Source organism: Olea europaea, chromosome 10 (assembly GCF_002742605.1).
Source record: "Olea europaea var. sylvestris chromosome 10, O_europaea_v1, whole genome shotgun sequence".
NCBI lineage: Eukaryota > Viridiplantae > Streptophyta > Magnoliopsida > Lamiales > Oleaceae > Olea > Olea europaea.
The window spans coordinates 5326707-5345248 of record NC_036246.1 but is presented as its reverse complement, the minus strand read 5'-3'; the positions used below and the strand labels follow the sequence as shown (position 1 = coordinate 5345248).

At 35.0% G+C, this 18542-nt stretch overlaps 1 protein-coding gene across 5 annotated transcripts; it reads left to right on the top strand.

The window, feature by feature from the left end:
- Positions 1-5200: 5200 nt before the first annotated feature.
- On the top strand, positions 5201-10805 carry LOC111400979 (BEL1-like homeodomain protein 4). Of its 5 annotated transcripts, none has more exons than XM_023028484.1 (6): positions 5201-5382; positions 5746-5820; positions 5946-7125; positions 7842-8227; positions 9032-9092; positions 10075-10805. In XM_023028484.1, the coding sequence occupies exons 2-6, from the start codon at positions 5798-5800 to the stop codon at positions 10579-10581; spliced, it is 2157 nt and encodes a 718-aa protein (XP_022884252.1). In that variant the 5' UTR covers positions 5201-5382; positions 5746-5797; the 3' UTR covers positions 10582-10805. The 5 variants fall into 5 exon arrangements, with proteins under 5 accessions (XP_022884252.1, XP_022884249.1, XP_022884253.1 ...); XM_023028485.1 differs by having other exon boundaries at positions 5376-5511; XM_023028481.1 differs by having other exon boundaries at positions 5746-7125.
- The last annotated feature ends 7737 nt before the right edge of the window (positions 10806-18542 follow it).

Genomic DNA, 18542 nt, shown 5'->3' with positions numbered 1-18542 from the left:
GATGAAAGGGCGAGATTCATGTGATTATTTCACCCAAAAGACGATAAACAGGAGAAGAAGGTTGGGCTGTCAACTGTCAACCTTGTTTGTAGTTACAAAGTTTCTCACACACACAATCAGTGTTGAGTAGCAATTGAGCATACGATCTGTTCACTTCTCTACAACTTTATTTCATGGACACATAAATTGGAAACTTCGAATTTATTTTACATATTTTATGTCAATATATTACGTGTTAGAATTGTGTCATAAAGATAGACTTAAATTAACTAAACCGTCAATATGTCTATCAAAAGTTGTCATTGTCGGTTATCGTCCACTTCACTGGTGAACCGATACATGAGCATGTAATATACGGATTGACCATCTAATTGAGGAATTAGTGTATTGTAATAACTTTTTATAAATTTAAAAGATTAAAATGAAATATGTTGATGATGCGGAACAAATGGATTGAAGACCAAAAGTGCAATTAATTTACTTATAAAAGAAATAGTAACAACATTGGTGACCTGAAGTATGAAGATATAAAAGAAATAGTAACAACTAGGATTGAGATGAACTAGGATTGAGATGTACTTAAAACAACTGAAATCAAAACGAACACCGTTATAAAACGATCTATACAGGAATACTTGGAAAAGGGTATTTTCCTTAGAAAATGGATTTAATAAAGTCACGTAACTGAAGTGGTAGTTGGCCCTGAAGATAAGAAGAAGAGAACGGGAGACAGACTTGACAACCTAAATATATTTTTACAAATGAAAACGTAACACGAGTACTTCATCTACCAATGAACAAATTAACAAAATGACATCGTTTTCGTATTCTTGATTGTGAATTATTGTCTAAGTTAAACAATTTACATTATATTCATAAAATTTCTTATACAGTTTAATTATCCTGTTTGAGAAGGGAAAAAAAAATTAGTGATAAAAGGATCTTCAATTGTATGGTGAAGCAAAAAACACCTGTTGAACGAAACCTTGTGAAATGGTATAAATGAAAACGTATTTTCTTGGCATTACCAAATTGTGAATCCGTTATACTTGGCTTTCAAACCCCTACTCCCCGTACAAACCTAACCCACCCAGAGCCCTACCTTTCGCACATGCCATCATCTTATGATTTCAGAGAGAGTTATCCCACAAATTAGATCACAATGTCTCCATCATGTATAGAATGAACAAGGACAATATGGTCATATTAATGAAGCCTAAGCAATGGGTGGTTAAAATATTATTAATGATGTTAAGCTGTGAAACCTAATTATTATCACTGTGCGGAGCCAGTATGTGAATGGATTTAGAAATTTCATTAAGAATACAGTTTAGAAATTTTACATTTGTAATTTTAATTTTGCTCTAGTTCGTCTTATTCATGGGGAGCTGTCATTAGATTTTTATTATGACCAAAAAGATAGAGGTTAAAGACATTGAGTGTGCGATTATCTCTTTTTAATTTCTTTTCTTCATAATAAATTATTGTAATGACGAAATATGACGTAGTTTCACATTGAAGTAAACTTCTATAATTTTTGCATGTTTTTTGTGTCTATTTCTTTTTTGTGATTTTATTGCTCGTGGTGATAGGATTACAATATGTAATTCTCAACAACCGAATATTTGATAGGTTAGACAATCTACTATGTTATATATTAATATCATTACCGAGTATGAAATATGCTTTAAATCTCAAATTGTAAACAAGAACCTCATTTCTTGTGAACATAGGATAGATTGACTTTGTACTCACTTGATGATTTTTATATTGTCTAATTCATTTGCAGTAGTTAGTCGCCAAAGGGCCTGTTTTGGTGATTCATTGCCAGCAAGAAGACAATATTCTTATCATTTATTTAATTAAACACCTAACAAAAATTTAAATATGTAACGTGCAAAAGATATTCTATCTTATGAATTGTGTAATGTGTTCTGTTGCACTCTTTCATTCCACGAAATGTCTTGTCTATGGTTCAAAGGCATGTACAAGAGTATAAGACTTGTTACATATATTTAGAAAAAGATATCTAGTTGAGTCTACCTGTGACTATTTAAAATTGTCTAAAAAATTCAACTAATATACTAAATATATCTATAAGAATTAATGTAAAACTTCAAAGACTCGCATATTTGATTCGAAGCTCAATCAGCAAAGAGTAAATGATTCTACTTGTTCGTACATAATTTTAACTTTTTATTCTTTAATTCTGTGTCTAAAGAAATTGTTAATCATCCAACTTACGATATTATTTAATTTTGATTACTAAATCTTTATTTTACTATTTCTAATAGGTTCAAAGAATATATTTTGTTTCAATCTAAGTGTTAAAATACCTCAATTTGCTAAATCAAGAGAAAAATTGATGTGATAGGTGAACTCTGCATAAACTTTTAAAATCATACAACTGATGACCTCCAAACTTGAACAACCCGACTGTCAATAGTTCCCTTGCCACCTCAATGTTCACCTACGAATTTCGTGCACACTTGGACACCATTGACTTGAAAAGGCCATTTCCCCAAGTGGAAGTTTGGGGACTGTTTGCACTGTGACGATCAAATCAGTTAATGAACATTTATATTAAGTAAGAGAGAAATAAATGGATATAATTTTGACTAGAGTTTGAATATTGCACACATTTTCTATGATCAAGCTTAGGATGTTTATATGGAATTAGAGTGCCGAGGCATTTTTGGACACACGTCACTTCATATCTATGATTTGTTTCTTTTATTATTGTTGGGTTTTAAAGTTGTTAACAGTTCGCGAATAAAAATATAGTTGTAAAAATGTTTTAAAAAGTCAAAGGGTCGAGTGATAGTTTATTTGAATAAGTCAAAAGTCATCGAGAAACTTCTTTAGAATACAAGAAAAGTTGTTGGAATCTTGGAAACCTGCCGCTAAGTTGTTGCTTGAGCGACAAAAACATAATGAACTTCAATAACTTGTCGTCGAGTCTTCATTCGAGTGAAACGCTGTCGCTCGCTTGTCACTGGGCTTTTGGTCGAGCAATGGTACATACCGAGAAACCCTAATATGCAATTTTCAAGAATTTTAACACGCCTATACTATCCAAAACATCCATTATATAACTACGCCTCTTCACGAAATTTTTGGATTGAATATTGTGAGAAACTTCATATACTACATTCATATATTTCAATCCTTTCATGCTAAAGTTTTGCAATTGAAAACATCAAAAGTCCAGAAATCAAACACCAAAACCCATACTTCCAGAGCATTTATCAAAGGTTGAAGATCAAGAAAGGTGACTGAAGTCCCGATTGTTGGAGAACAAGAAGTTATCGAGAATCCACAGGAGATACAAAATCAAAAAGTTGGAAGTTGGTATAGGTGCATGCTATCCAGAAGGCCTTCGGGAATTACAATTAGGAAGTTAAAAAGTACTTTGTGTTGGTTGAGTCTGCTGTAAGTTGATTCGTTTATAGTGGATTTATACTAACTTGGGCTCGAAATTTTTAATCCTACAAGGGATTTTCTCCGTCAACAATTATCTTGTGTTATTTACTTTTTTGCAATTTACTATACCGTGACAATTCAACATAGGATAAATTGCATGTGAAATCATCTACACTAATTAATAACTATGACTTGTTGCAATTATTAATTAAATCATTTAAATTTGGCATAAACACCTAGGTGTTAATTAGGTCAAACTGTATAATTTTCAATAATCATCATCGCGCACATGGCTGCGTGTCCCTTGCTACATCACTCAAATAATTTTTGATAGTTCTACAATCTTTCTAAATGGTGAAAGCATTGCAGCAAGAATAAAGGTGTTTGAAGATTTTCATCTTAGGAAGATCCTGTGGGTTCTACCCTAACTATCAAATTCAATTTGAAGGAGAGAAACAAGAGAATTCTTCCAAAGCAAAGGCTTCATCCCTATTTCCTTTGACTTGTGAGGTGATTGAACAATTTAGGGATGGCAAAAAGGCTCAAGGGCTCGGACCGCCCGTGGCTCGGCTAGGCTCGGGCCGAGCCCAAGTCGGCCCGTGTGGCTCACAGGCCGACTCGCAAAAATAAAATGATTGCTACCTTTGTAAAGGCAGCTATCAACTTTTAAGGGGAAAAAAAAAGTGGGAAAAAAACGATCCGGCTCGGCGCGGCCCGTTTTGGCTCGGTAAGGCCCGAGCTAGCCTTGATTTTTTGGCCAAGCTTTTGCTCGGCTCGGCTCAAACCAAAAAAGCCTGTCTTCAAAAAGCTCGAGCTGAGCCCGAGCCTTGATTTTCGGCTCACGAGCCGACTCGGCTCAACTCGTTGTCATCCCTATTGAACATTAGGTTCATGCCCTTTGCCTTAACTGGAGGTTCGTGATCCATAGGCGAGCCACCTTTCTGGGTATACCCTCATAAGTTGGAATTGCAACCTTACGAACATGCGATAATACGACCCTGATTAAACAACGCTTTCACATACTTCGAGTGTTGGTTACTGTCTTTGGCGAGGCACCCTTGGCTTTTGAGGAAACCTTGCAAGGTTCATGTGTTGCGCATGGTTTCCACGCGAAGTGGAGTGATGTGATAGATGTGTCTTATATTGCCTCCAATTCCTGCATGGCTTACACATGACCTCCATGTGTTGAGGAGGCATAACAAAGAAATTTTATGTAGTGAAGCTCCAAAGATGCACATCAAGTGTAAAAACTCAAAACTAAAGCACAATATTGTAAAAATACAAAATTGTAATGCTATATTAGTAAAGATGCAATACTAGTTACGTGGTAATAGTATTCCCTACTTCATTTTCAAAAGCAGTAAAGTGCATCACAATTCTGTTGAAAATGAATAAGGGGGTCCATTATCACTTAATCGATGATTCGTCTCTACTAATACTAGGTAACTCTTTTCAATACAAATGCCCGATTCATCATGGTATCATGTTACCTTGTTGGTGTCCAACTTAATTATACTTTATACTATATTTCTTTTTCCCAAATTTTTCTTCTCTTGTTTTTCCTTTCCCTTCATAAATTGCTAAGTTATTTTCTAGATAAATGTTCTCTCCACTCCTCATATTATGGAGAGGGGTACTCTCGTCATTCCAAAATTGAGATTAATAATTCAGGTCTGCTATCTCTGTCTTCAGCTGGGTCGTGAAAACCAATCTTTTAAAGTTTCTTTGCAAGTTGGAGAAGGAAAAAAAAATTTTAAAATAAAAAAAATATTCTTAACTCTTAAGAAGGCATCTTATTTCTTTATTTTAATGCTTTTGTTTTTGTTGGTCTCTCTTTCGAGAAGGCGATTGCAGAGAACAACAACTTTCTCAGTGCAAAGGGAAAACAAGGATAGAAAGAGAAAGATATAGAGAGAAACGACAGCCTCAGAAACAACAGACAGATATAGAGATAGCAAGGTAATGGACTGAGTAAGAAATTTTATGAAGAAGAGTTCAAGAGTTTATTTTTTATTTTTTGGAATACCACAGAAAAAGAAAACGATGTGTGAGAGCTCTGTACACTTTTACAACCTGCAACTATAAGTGGTATGTATGTGTACAAACATGAATTGTTAAAGCATAAATTTTTATGTGAACCACAGCAAAAGACTCATTTGATGCTTTCACTTTTACTCCTTACTTCCTTATTTATTCTTCTCTTTTTGCTCTTCTATAATCTTGTGTTATTTTCTATGCTGACTTACAATTTTGATGAACAAAACTCGAAATTCCATAACGGGTTTTTCTTTTCTTGGATGGATCCGATGCAAAACTGAGCAGACAATAAGAAAGAAGGTGGGCAGTTGTCAGGAGGGCTAAAAAGGACGTTATAATGAAGAACAATAGACTGATATGGTAATAGCAGCTGCGCCACTCCCTTCTGTTACTTCTCATTCGAAAGTTCACAATTTAATTGAAATCTTGGATAAAGAATATTACTCGAATTCTATGTCCCAAGAATTTCATCAAGGTATTTTCAGTTTCTCAAATGGATTCGAAAGATCACGACAAGAACAACAGCAGCAGCAGCAGCAACTCGTAGCGCAACAGATCCGCCCGGATAAACTTAGAGTTCAAGGCTTTGAGCCTCCAACGCCATTGGTAGGTATGGAAGAAGTATCCGGTGGACTTCCAGTGTATGAAACCGCAGGGATGTTGTCTGAAATGTTCAATTTTCCCTCTGGTACTTCCACAGCTACAGAATTATTAGAGAACCAGATATCACAGAATTACCGGAATTCAAGACAAACTCCGCCTACCGGAGCCGCCTCTAGCCAGTGGTTTTCCAATCGGCAAGGGCTGGTGGTGGGTGGTTTGGGGCATTTGGGGGATTCAAAGGAACAGACTGTAGTCAATGAAACTGCTCATCATCACCACCAGAATCAGATTTCAGGCATTAATGCCGACTCTGCAGCAGCCATGCAGTTTTTCTTGATAAATCCACAACAGCAAAGGTCACCTTCACCATCTCACTCTCATCATACTTCTCAGCCTTCATCTTCGTCTACCCTCCACATGTTGCTTCCAAATCCTCCTCCTTCTTCCACTCTCCAAGCTTTCCATAGCCAAGGAGGGGCTTTTAACGGCGTCGCATCCCAATTTACCTGGGCTCCAAACATTGGCAATGAAACCAACCCTAATGAAATTCCGGGAGTTGTGGAAGGGCAAGGGCTTTCTTTGTCATTATCTTCTTCATTACAACACTTGGAAGCAGCCAAGGCTGAGGAATTGAGAATTGGAGAAGGAGGGATGCTATTTTTTGGTCAAGGTGGCGGGTCAACTTCAACACCGTACCAATTCAAGAATCTGGGTGATGGCGTTGGTAATCAGCCACTGCATTTACAAGGGGTAGTGGGTCCGAACCACCAGCTACATGTCGGCGTAGGGTCTTCCTTTTCATCGGTCCATATGTTAAGGAATTCAAAGTACGCTAAGGCTGCCCAAGAATTATTGGAAGAATTTTGTAGTGTTGGTAGGTCTCAATTCAAGAAGAACAAATTTGGTAAGCAGAATAATGCAAACCCTAGTTCTAACCCAAGTGGCTCCGGTGGTGGCGGTGGAAATTCATCATCTTCTTCAAAAGATCCTTCTCCGTTATCAGCTGCTGATAGGCTCGAGCATCAGAGAAGGAAGGTTAAACTATCATCTATGCTTGATGAGGCATGTAATCAGTCACTCTCTCTCTCTCTCTCTCTCTCTCTTTTTAATTTCTCGCTCTATATCTCGTCAAGGGTCAAATACTATTATTAGTTTAGTTCATTCTTTTATAAAATCCACCATGGGACACAAAATCCTGGTAAGTATCCCAGAAATCATTTATTTTTGGCGAGGCTGGCTACCCTAGATTGAATTTGTTTAATTTCCTAAAATATATCTAAACCCAAAATTTTATTTATTAATAGTAGTGGGGCATAATTAGGCCATATAGAATTTTCATTTGGTGAAACCATGAGAGACTAACAACCAACGCTGCGAGAAACATGTCCAGCAGGTAAAATGTTTCTATCTGATTGGGAATTTAGCCGCATTCGGCATTCCTTACATGGATGGATTTCTCATTTTCTTGTCCCAACTTTTATAAGTCAATCGATGTCCCATCAGTTGACTTGACAATTGATTTTCTTTCCATTAACATTGGATTATGCAAATAAACCTAGTCCTTTGTAGCAAATCTTGGTGTCTGTATTGGGAAAAAGATGGCATAACAATAGAGAGATGGACATATATTCTACAAAAATATCGACAATCATTTCCCTGTACCACACTCTATTCAACAATTATTTAAGTGCAATAATGATGATAAAGTCTACTAGTAATTTTGAATTATTTAGCTCAGCCGAACATCCCCTAATCATTGATCTAGAATTGTTTTGCAGGTGGATAAAAAATACAACCATTATTGCGAGCAAATGCAAATGGTGGTGAATTCTTTTGACATGGTGATGGGTTTCGGGGCGGCCGTGCCATACACATCTCTTGCACAGAAAGCCATGTCTCGCCATTTCCGGTGCCTGAAAGATGCCATAGCAGCACAATTGAAACACTGCTGTGAGCTATTAGGAGAAAAAGATGCTGCTGGTTTATCAGGAGTGACAAAAGGAGAGACTCCAAGGCTTCGAATTTTGGAACAAAGCCTTAGACAGCAAAGAGCATTTCATCAAATGGGAATGATGGAACAAGAAGCATGGAGACCCCAAAGAGGCTTGCCCGAACGCTCTGTCAACATTTTGAGAGCTTGGCTTTTTGAGCATTTTCTGCATCCGTACGTTTTTTCCAGCCCCTTTTTCTTTCAACTAATTCGTTTTAACTGAATCTTTTTAACAAAAAGTTCATCTCTAATAATTCATTAAATTATTACAGAGTTCTATGATTAGACGATGCTTCATACATTTCAACTTTTTCTTTCCTTTTTTCTTTTCTTCTTGTGATCATCCTTAAACTTCGAAGGTACAGAACTATATCACAGTGTTATTTCACGTTCTCTCGATTCTTTCAGTATTCTGTCTCAATTACATTGGCTTTATAATTATTAACAGCAAAACGTATAAGATCCCATCAGTTTCTAGCTGGCTTCTTCATCACAACATGGAAAGGGCTCTATTAACTGGCAGGCACTTGTAGTAATGTTATCATGATTCCACACTTTGACACGTGATATACTTCTCAAAACTTGTCCATTTAGGCTCTTGCATGGCCCCCTCCGCTAAGATACTCTTCGTCGTTATCAGTATAACAACTAAACAATGTATTTGGACTTGAACCTACAATTGTATGAATACAGTATTCCTAGGTCCCTTTTTGCATGCTAGTATGGATGTTGTAAACGTTAAAAGAGGGGTGACTGGGCCAGCAGTTGTCCACTTTACTTCTGAATCTGCTGCTGTACTGCCTGCTGCAACTGATTATTATTTTTCCCTCTTAGATTTTAATGCCCACGCAGGAAAAAAAGTAAAGAAAGCTTTAGATCCAATTTACGGAACAACGTATAAAGCTTGTGCATCTCTTTATATGGTTTGGGTAAGAATTCTGAATGTAATGTCCTTTTCTTTTCTGTTCTCTTTCTCAGGTATCCAAGCGATGCAGATAAGCATCTGTTGGCTCGACAGACCGGTCTATCAAGAAACCAGGTTCTTATTTATTTATTTTTTCGTAATCACGTTTATCTTTCACTATTTGCATGACACAATTTGATGAAACTTATTTTATTGTGATATTGAAAACAAGATTTCTTTTTTACTATTCTGAGAGAGAGAGCGAGAGATTTTGTATGAATTTGGAATTTTATACTTCTTTCTGTTTTAAGAAAAAGTTCCAGACTTTTTTTATATTTCTTTTGTTTCATTGGATTCTTTCCCACAAAGAGATATCTGAAATAGAGAGGAGAAAAAAAAAATCACTGTCAATTAACAGTAGAAGCAAGTACATGAGAGTGAGACATGAAAGTTTGCAGCTTTCTATTTTCCTTTATGTTCAAACAAAGAAATCTAGTCACTCCTCTCTCTTATGTCCACCAAACATTGAAATCCATTCAAGATAAATGAATTTGTACTGGAAAAAGATTTTTGCTAAATTTTTTCTTCCTAATTTCTATCATGTTTCAGTTCTATAAAGATAGAATTTATGTGTATGTTTTAGCTGCAATTAACGTAGCCTCATGCATACCACCCCTCTAGTGTAGACAAGAAAGTTGCCTGGTTTTGAATAATCACTGTTCAGACAATGAAAAGATAAAATAAATCTTTATTCATGAAAATATGTAAGAATGTAAACTTTAACTACCCTTAATCCTTAAACTATTGTGGCATATGTTTTATGAAACATTAGAGGTATTGAAGGTATTATGTAAGAACAATACATCAAAATCTTGTTTACTACTGCTCTATAATCAACCCAACTTATTTCTTTGTACTATTTATTGACTCAACAGGGAAAATGACATCAAAATCTTTAAATTTGCATTTTTACATTAGTAGGCGCCGCATAATTACTAAACATCACTAAATTCCATGAAGTCATTGAATCTACCAGCGTCAGTCAATTGAAGTGCAATCTTGACTCTTATGGTTTAATGATTTTGAATTTGCTTGTTGCGTGTGTTTTCAATTTCAGGTCTCAAACTGGTTCATTAATGCTAGGGTCCGTTTGTGGAAACCCATGGTAGAGGAGATGTATCAACAAGAGGCCACAGAAGAAGAGGCAGAAGAGAGAGAGACTAATGCACAAACTTCAATGCAGGCCAATTCCGCCATTGCTGCTGAGACAGCTGCTACTGCTTCTGCAATTACTCCATCAGGCAAAAGATCCCAAATCAATGGACCAGAAAACGACCCTTCATTCATTGCAATTAATACTCACTCTTCCTCGGAAAACCAGGCAAAACAACCCAACATAATGCCTGATTCCGCCTCCGCCATGGCAGCGCAATCCTTTCCGGCAGCAGCGCGCCACCAATATGGGACTGCCAATACTGATTCTGGAAATGCTGATATTAATGAATCGACGCTTATAAGATTTGGGACGAGTGCAGGTGACGTGTCGCTCACGCTAGGGCTACGTCATGCCGGAAACCTACCGGAGAAGAGTCCCTTTTTAGTTAGAGACTTTGGAGGATGTTAGAGCTAAATTATACGATGATTAAAATAAGAAAATCTTCTTCTGAGTTGGTCTGTATTATGGTTAGCGGATTATTTTTGTTTTTCTTCCTCTCTCTAGACAAATACATAATTAAAAAGTAGAAATTAAGTAATTTTAGCAAGGTGTAGTTTATCATAATTGTATAGTTACCACATGATAATTATTATATTCTGTATGTTATAAATATACGTAATACTTAAATTTAAGGTTGTTGTTTGGGTCCAACGGAGGATTCATAACTTAATTTCCGTGCATTATTTCTTGAAAAAAAAAAATGAGAGACTGAAGGAATATAATTGCTAATATTTCCTAGAGTAGTTCAACACTTAGTAGACTCGGAACGTGACATGCGCCAATAATAAATACCAACCCAAAGTTAGATCTACCATCAAAACTACTACAATATGTACATTTTTATAAATTATTTTTAATAAAATTTTGGCATTATTTCCCTTGTAGTTAGGATTAATCAACCTGTAATTCACTATATACCAATTCCAAAATAATACAACACAATAGAGATAAGTCGAATTCTTAACTTTACTACGACACTAACATGAAATATACACATGGATACAAAATATATTGTGAGCCTCATAGTTATCTACTAAGTTTCATCCAAAAAATGGACAAGTGTCCCAAAACACTGATTACATGCTCCATGAAATGATTCATATTAGTAAATACTATCGTGTAGCTCTGACTTCAAAATTAAAAGCTTAACTCCAAAATATGCGGAAAAACTCAACTGCTATCTAATAAGAAAAATCGTGAGAAAATAAATGAATTGATAACTCGGTGAGCGGAGAAGTTCGAAAATAAATATACTTTTTCATTTCTACATTTTATCAAAAATCGAGTTTACATCTTTTAACAGTTCACAATATAACAGCATATAATGATAATCATGATGTCAGACATCCTTATAAGACTGAAAAATATCATCTCATCATCATGATATAATCATCAACTGAAATCTATACATTCATCTAAGCCCATCAAATGTACTCTAATATCCACAAAAAATGTACACTTTGACTGAAATATGTAATTTAGTCATATGCGCATAGACTACCCCTCAAACTAATCACTCCCAACACAGGCCTCAGGTCCCCTCAGTGAATGGAAGCAGGTCTCAAAGACCTCCCGTAATCAATTTTAAACATGGTTAAAACCTCTCGATGAACTATATGTACACGATCAAACCCTTTCATCCACAATCAAGACGCCTCAGTGTAGTATAGAGTACGATCGAGGCCTCTCATTGAATTAGAAGAAGTATATAAACATGGATATTTTTTTGGTCCATCTCAATATCACATGTCTCACATTCCGATTTACAAATATACCATAAACAATTTTTGAAATTTCAAATGTATCATAGTAAAAGAAATTTTCCATAATAATCATATAATCAAACACATAATTGCATAAAATCGCACATAATGTAATAATATTATTAATTTATCAATACTTGAAAATATTTAAGTTTTTCCACTCAATTATGTACACAAAATCAACTCGGTTGGTAAGTTATCCCAATATCCATATCACCACCTGAAATATGATATAATATTTAGATTAACAACTAACTATTTTATGAAATTCTAATAATTAGATAGGCAATACTAAAACTAAATCTTTTTTTCATATTTAAGCGATTTCTAAAGTTTCTTTAATCACTTAAACTAATTTTTCTTCCATTTAACTTAATTGCATAGCTTATTAAACTTAATTCAATAGTCCCCTTTCAATAAAAGTGAATTTTAAACTAATAATCTAACAATTCTAAAATTAATTGGATTTGTACGTACGTGAATTTACCGCTTCGTGTTGTGCGTGTTTGTGTGGAAATGGATTAGTGTTGTGTGTGTATTTGGATTTGTACGTACGTGAATTCACCGCCTAAAAATTTTAATTCTTTTTTTTTCTTTTTTTGACATATTTTATTTAGTTTTAGGTTTTGACTTTTTTTTTTTTAATTAATTGTAATGCTTTGACAAAAAACAAAAAAAAAAAGAATTAAAAGAAAACGGCAGGTGGTGGATGCCCAAAACAAATCCATTCCAATTGAATACACACACACACACAAAACCCAAAACTAAATTAAAAGCAAACACACACGAAGGAAACAAACCAGAGAGAAAGAAGAAGAGAGAAAAGAGAAAGGGGAAAAAAATAGAAAAAAAAATTGCCAATATGTTAGGAATTAAGTGCTCTATCATATTAAACTTGAATTCCTCAATTTTGAAAGGTAAATAAAAAGTTATGTATTGTAAGTTATGTTCGATTTTACAGTTGTTAGATTGTTAGATTAAATTTAATTTTATTGAAAGGTTTAAATATAATAAACTATAAAATTGAGTAAAATGAAAGAAAAGTTAGTTTTAGTAATTAAAGAGACTTTAGAAATCGCCTAAACGTGAAATAATTAAGTTTGGGTATAGCCTATTTAATTAATGAAATTTCTTAAAATAGTTAATTATTGATTTAAAAATGATATCATATTTCAGGCGGCAATACGGATATCGAGATAGCGTACCAATCAAGTTGATTTTGGCATACATAGTTCTGTGAGTGGAAAAATATAAATATTTTTAAGTATTTATAAATTAAGTATATTATCAAAATATGTGCAATTATGTGTCCGATTATATGATTATTATGGAAATCTCTTTTATTATGATACATGTGGAATTTTAAGGATTATTTATTGTACGTTTGTGACTTGGTATATGAGACATGTGATATTGAGATTTGTTTGGTATGTAAGACATATAATATTGAGATCGACAAGAAAAATACCCATGATTATATATTTCTTCTAGTTCACTGAGGGGCATTAGCCGTGTTCTATCCTACACGGAGGGTCTTGACCTGACATTGGTCTTGATCGTGTACATATAGTTCATAGAGGGGTCTTGATCGTGTTTTAGAATTGATTATGAGAGATCTTTGAAACCGATTTTCGTTCACGGAGGGGGCCAAAGGCCCGTGGCGAAAGTTCTTAGCCCGAAGGGCGGATTACATATTTCAGTCAGAGGGTACATTTTTGGTGAATTTTTCAGCATGTTTGATGTGATGAGATTATAGTATGGTTATCAGCTGATATTTATGTCATGATTTTAAAATGATATTTTATGACCTTATGTGAATATTTTACTTTTTGGCTATAATTATATAATGGTGGCTTGTGAATTATCAAATGATATGAATTTGATTTTTAATAAAAATGTATAAATGAAAAGGTACATTTATTTTGAACTTCTCTACTCACAGAGCTATCGACGCATATATTTTTTTTCATATTTTTCCTTATCAGGCAGCAGTTGAGAATCTAGGCATCTTTTGGAGTTGAGCCTTGATTTTGGAGTTAGAACCACACGACAGAGTTTGTTAGTATAATGCACTTCATAGAATATGTAGTCGGTGTTTTGGGACACATGTTTATGTTTAGATGTGATTTTACATCACTTGTAGATAGTTATGGGGCTCACTATGTATTTTGTACCCATATATACATTTCATTTTATTTCTTGGTAAATGTTGAGATTTCGGCTTATCTTTATTGTGCTGTGCTATAATTTGGAATTTGTGTGAAATTAATCACAGGTTGATTAGTCCTGTTTATAGGGGAGATAATGTCAAAATTCTGTTAGAAAAATGATATATAAAAGTGATATATTATATTTATAGTAGCTTTGATGGTGTGTCCGATTTTTAATTGGTATATATCATCGGCGCATGTCACGTTCGGATCTAGTAGTGTTACACGAGGCGGGGTGTGTCATTAATTAATTTATAACATTTAATATTCAATTTTTTCTTAACATGCATCGCAAGATAGTGGATTGTCTAATTGAAATATATGTTTGAGCTTATTAGTGTTGAGACATCATATTCACTCTTAGAAGTCTATTTTTAAAGGTCATTGTTATATATGGTAAAGCCCTTACATGTTGCTAGTAAGAGTACTGCGATTTCACATTAAAAAAAATATATGTTAAAAGAGTAAGTGTTAGCTTTAACGTGATCTATTGTGATTTCTAAAGATTTAGTCCCTGTTTGGTAAAAATTAAAATTCAAATTTTCATATAAGTTAAAATCAACAACTGATTTTAATTACACATTTTATGGGATCCATAACTTTTCAATCATACATTTCACCAACTTTTATAAAAATCTACTAATATATGATCTTAGAGGGTACTTGGTAGGAATTTTGAAAATTAATTTTTTAACCGTTAGAGATAAAAATGAGTCCTACTTGTAAGAGAAAAATTCAAAAATATGGTTAGAATAGTGAAATAATAGTCAAAAAATTGATTTTAATTAACTTAAAATCCCCATCAAACACCCCTTAATCCCCACCACACAGTAAATTAATTTATATCTTTCAACTAATTAATATGAAAGCAGACATGGTGACCAATATAGAAGCAGACATAATGACCAAAAAATATCGACATATTGTTGATTATTATCAATAGATTTACAAGTATAGAATTTATCATATGATGAAAAAAATTTCTGATTTTCAAATATAATAAATTGAAACTGCAGCTTCATTGTTTGGTGCAGAAAACGATAGAAAAAAACTATTCTACCAAGTCGATTTCACATCTCCTTCATTTGGATAATAATTAAAATTTATTGTATCTATCATATTATTGATAACATAATCGATACCACATGGCAGTCCCTTAAGTTTTAGAAAAACTTTGTGCAAAGCAACAATTACCTCGTACCAAATTTCTTGCTTTTTAACTCAGAAAATATCATGAATTCAGTTTGAGAAATTTAAAGTTGTTGTGATGCTACTATCAGATTTTGTCCAAAATTGATGTGCATGGCAAAGCAACTCAAATGACTTCGTTTTGGATTCTACAATAATGAACAGTTGATGTTAAATGAATAAGGAAGTTAAATCTTATATATTGGTCTCATATTATATTTTCATGGATACCGATGCTCTATCATGCTATGCTCTTGCCTCCTTGATGATAGATGGTAGGTATTATGACTAAACTCTAAAATAGATTTATAAGAATTTAATTAGTTATGAAGGACAGATCCATTGTGAATTTTTACATTTGTCATTTTATATTTATATAGGAATGAAAGTGCTTTTGGCTCAACATCATTTGATCAAATTTTTGCTGGATCCCATTTTGGAGATTAACCAAAGTTGTTCGTTACCTGAGTTTTAAATTGAAATTTGAATTAATAATCTGTTTTATTTCGTAAATTTTATTAGTTTTAAGGACAAACTTGATCACAAATACCTTTAATTAAAGTGAAGAGAAGAAATTATCCTTACAAGAATTTAATGGTTAAAAATAGGGAAAACTGCAGTCGAGGTACCAAACCTTTCGTTTATTAGCAGACTTTGCCCAAACCTTTAGTTTGTGCCATCGGAGATACCAAACCTTTAACAAATGTGTGGGCCAGTCCAAAATGATGATTTCCGTCTGTTTGACCGCCAAAACCGTCAGTTGACCCCTTTAATGATAATTTCAAGAATTTTCCCCAAATAAGTGAAGGGCAACATGGTCATTACACACATTTCCCTCCTATTATATACTTCACTGTTTATTTCCCTCCATTTCTTTATCACTATATATTACCTACCTTCTCTCTCACAGGTGGTCAAAAAAATCGGCACGCACATGGAGGGGAATGTATGCAGATGTGGTTTCCCAGTGCAGATGAAGACCTCGTGGACGAACTTGAACCCGGGAAGAAGGTTTCTCACTTGTCCTCGAAGCCAAGATGTGGGTGAATGCACTTTCTTTATGTGGTGTGACCCTCCGATGTGTGAGAGATTGAAGGAACTGATTCCTGGTCTATTACGAGCTAGGAGGGAAATGGAAGCTGAAATCAACACCCTTCAAGTAACAAGACCAAATGTGTGGAAGATCTGGCTCTTCGGCTTTGTGTGTGGAGTGTTTGCAAAATGGGTTTGCTCCTAGGTATGTAGGGTAAGTTGTAGGATTTTAGTTTTTTGTTCCAAAAATTTGAGCTTAGGGTTTCGAAATGGAGCCATGTACTAAATGTTGTGAAATGCATATGTAAAAAAGAAAAAATTGTATTGTACCTTTTGATTTGAAATTTAACGATATTTTCCTTGCCTCTTTGTCAAATGCGAGATTAAAAGAGCAGATTACACTTCAAACTTATCTAAAGAAGGTGCAGTATAGGTACGAAACCTTATAACGATTCGCAGAATCAGTACCAAACATTTTCTAATGGTTTCAGACAGAGTACCAAACTTTCAAAAATATTGCAATAAAGGTACCAAACGTTTGATAATACGTTCATAGGAAGTATCAAACATTCTCATAAATTTCATAATCGCCTGCACATCAGATCTTACTAATACAATTTCAGAAACCAACGACAAACAGCAGAAACATAATGCAAGATATTCGATATCAACATTATCATCACATTGAACAATTTCATCAAAAATTCCAGTTACATCTACAAAATGCACAGCATTGGAAGCACATATTTCCAGTTCAGTTTACAAAAAACCACAGCATTTTCCCAAAAAGGTAACTATACAAGAGAAACCACCTGATGTTCAAGATTGCGATTCTCCATGCTTGGACTTCTTTGTCTGTGACTTGGAGGTTTGCGTTGAATGTGCTTTTCCCTTCTCCTTTGCTGATCTGGTATATGTATCTTCTTGTGTGGTTGGTTAAGACTATTGCTGTGAGCTATCTTCACCAGGCAGTGCCTCCTTACATCTTCTTTTGTTATGTCCAGACCCTCCACAGCGTTTACACGTCATCTTCATGCCAGTCCTTCCCATCTTAACGCCTGCAGGTGGCTCTGCTTGTGACCTCTTCCTCAATTTTTTGGGTCTGCCAGCCTGTTTTCTCTTCTGAGATTGATTGAGAGGATGCTTTCCCAATTCTGGCCACAGTTCAAGCCCTGACATCGAGTGGATCACTGGGGAGTAATATTTTAGGTATGTCTCCTTGCTATACCATGGGTCGATGTACTCATATATGCCAATATCCCTTGAAAACATGCCTGATATTGCATGGGGACATGGTATTCCAGTGAGCTGCCATTTTCTGTAAGCACATGCATGTTCCGTCAAGTCAACGCTCCACCTCAAACCGTCTCTGCTGCTTATCTCAAATTTCTGGTTGCATGCATAGTCTACCTTCAAGTACCTTGCCTCAGACCTAGCCTTCTTAATGATTTTCACAATTCTTGGCCCGAATGCATGATCCCACCTCTGTGCCACTTCCCTTTTTGGATTCATCCTTATCATTTGCTGATGTCGAATTTTCTCTAGCATGGAGATGATGGGCCTGTCTCTGGCAACAACAATGGAAGAGTTGAATGCCTCACACAAATTATTAAGAAGAATATCACATCTCGAATGCCCTTCAAAATGGGATCTGGTCCACTGGGAAGGAGGTTTTTCAAGGAACCAGTTGTAAGCCTCTTCACTTATGTCTTTTAACTCATTCATTGCACTCTTCCACTCCGGCACTGTTGTTGCCCTAGCTGCAGTCCAAAATAGGTTCTTAAGTGCCAGACCTTTGTGTGCCAAGTTGAAATATCTATAAAGATGTCTAGCACAACACCTATGCTCCGCTCCTTCACAGTATTGACTTATGGAATCCACCAAACCCTTTTGTTTATCGGAAATGAATTTCCAAGCTCGAGGGTTGTGCATCCCTATGTCATGAACCAACAATTCTATGAACCATTGCCATTTTGTTTTGTTATCTGCATCCACAACTGCCCATGCTAACGGGAACATACAATTCTTACCATCGGTGCCAACAGCTGCCAACATCTGTCCACTTTCTGCAGATTTTAGAAAGCATCCATCCAACCCAACAACTGGCCTGCACCCAGCCTTAAACCTTTCCTTACAAGCTCCTATGCAGATGTACAATCTCTTAAAAGTATGTCCC

What these genes read in the sequence shown, in the direction of transcription:
- LOC111400979 (XM_023028481.1), top strand. Translation starts at nt 5,818, where the DNA reads ATGGTAATAGCAGCTGCGCCACTCCCTTCTGTTACTTCTCATTCGAAA. An exon ending in TATCATCTATGCTTGATGAG is followed by an intron (nt 7,126 to 7,841) that starts GCATGTAATCAG and finishes ATTGTTTTGCAG; the next exon opens with GTGGATAAAAAATACAACCA. An exon ending in TTTGAGCATTTTCTGCATCC is followed by an intron (nt 8,228 to 9,031) that starts GTACGTTTTTTC and finishes TCTCTTTCTCAG; the next exon opens with GTATCCAAGCGATGCAGATA.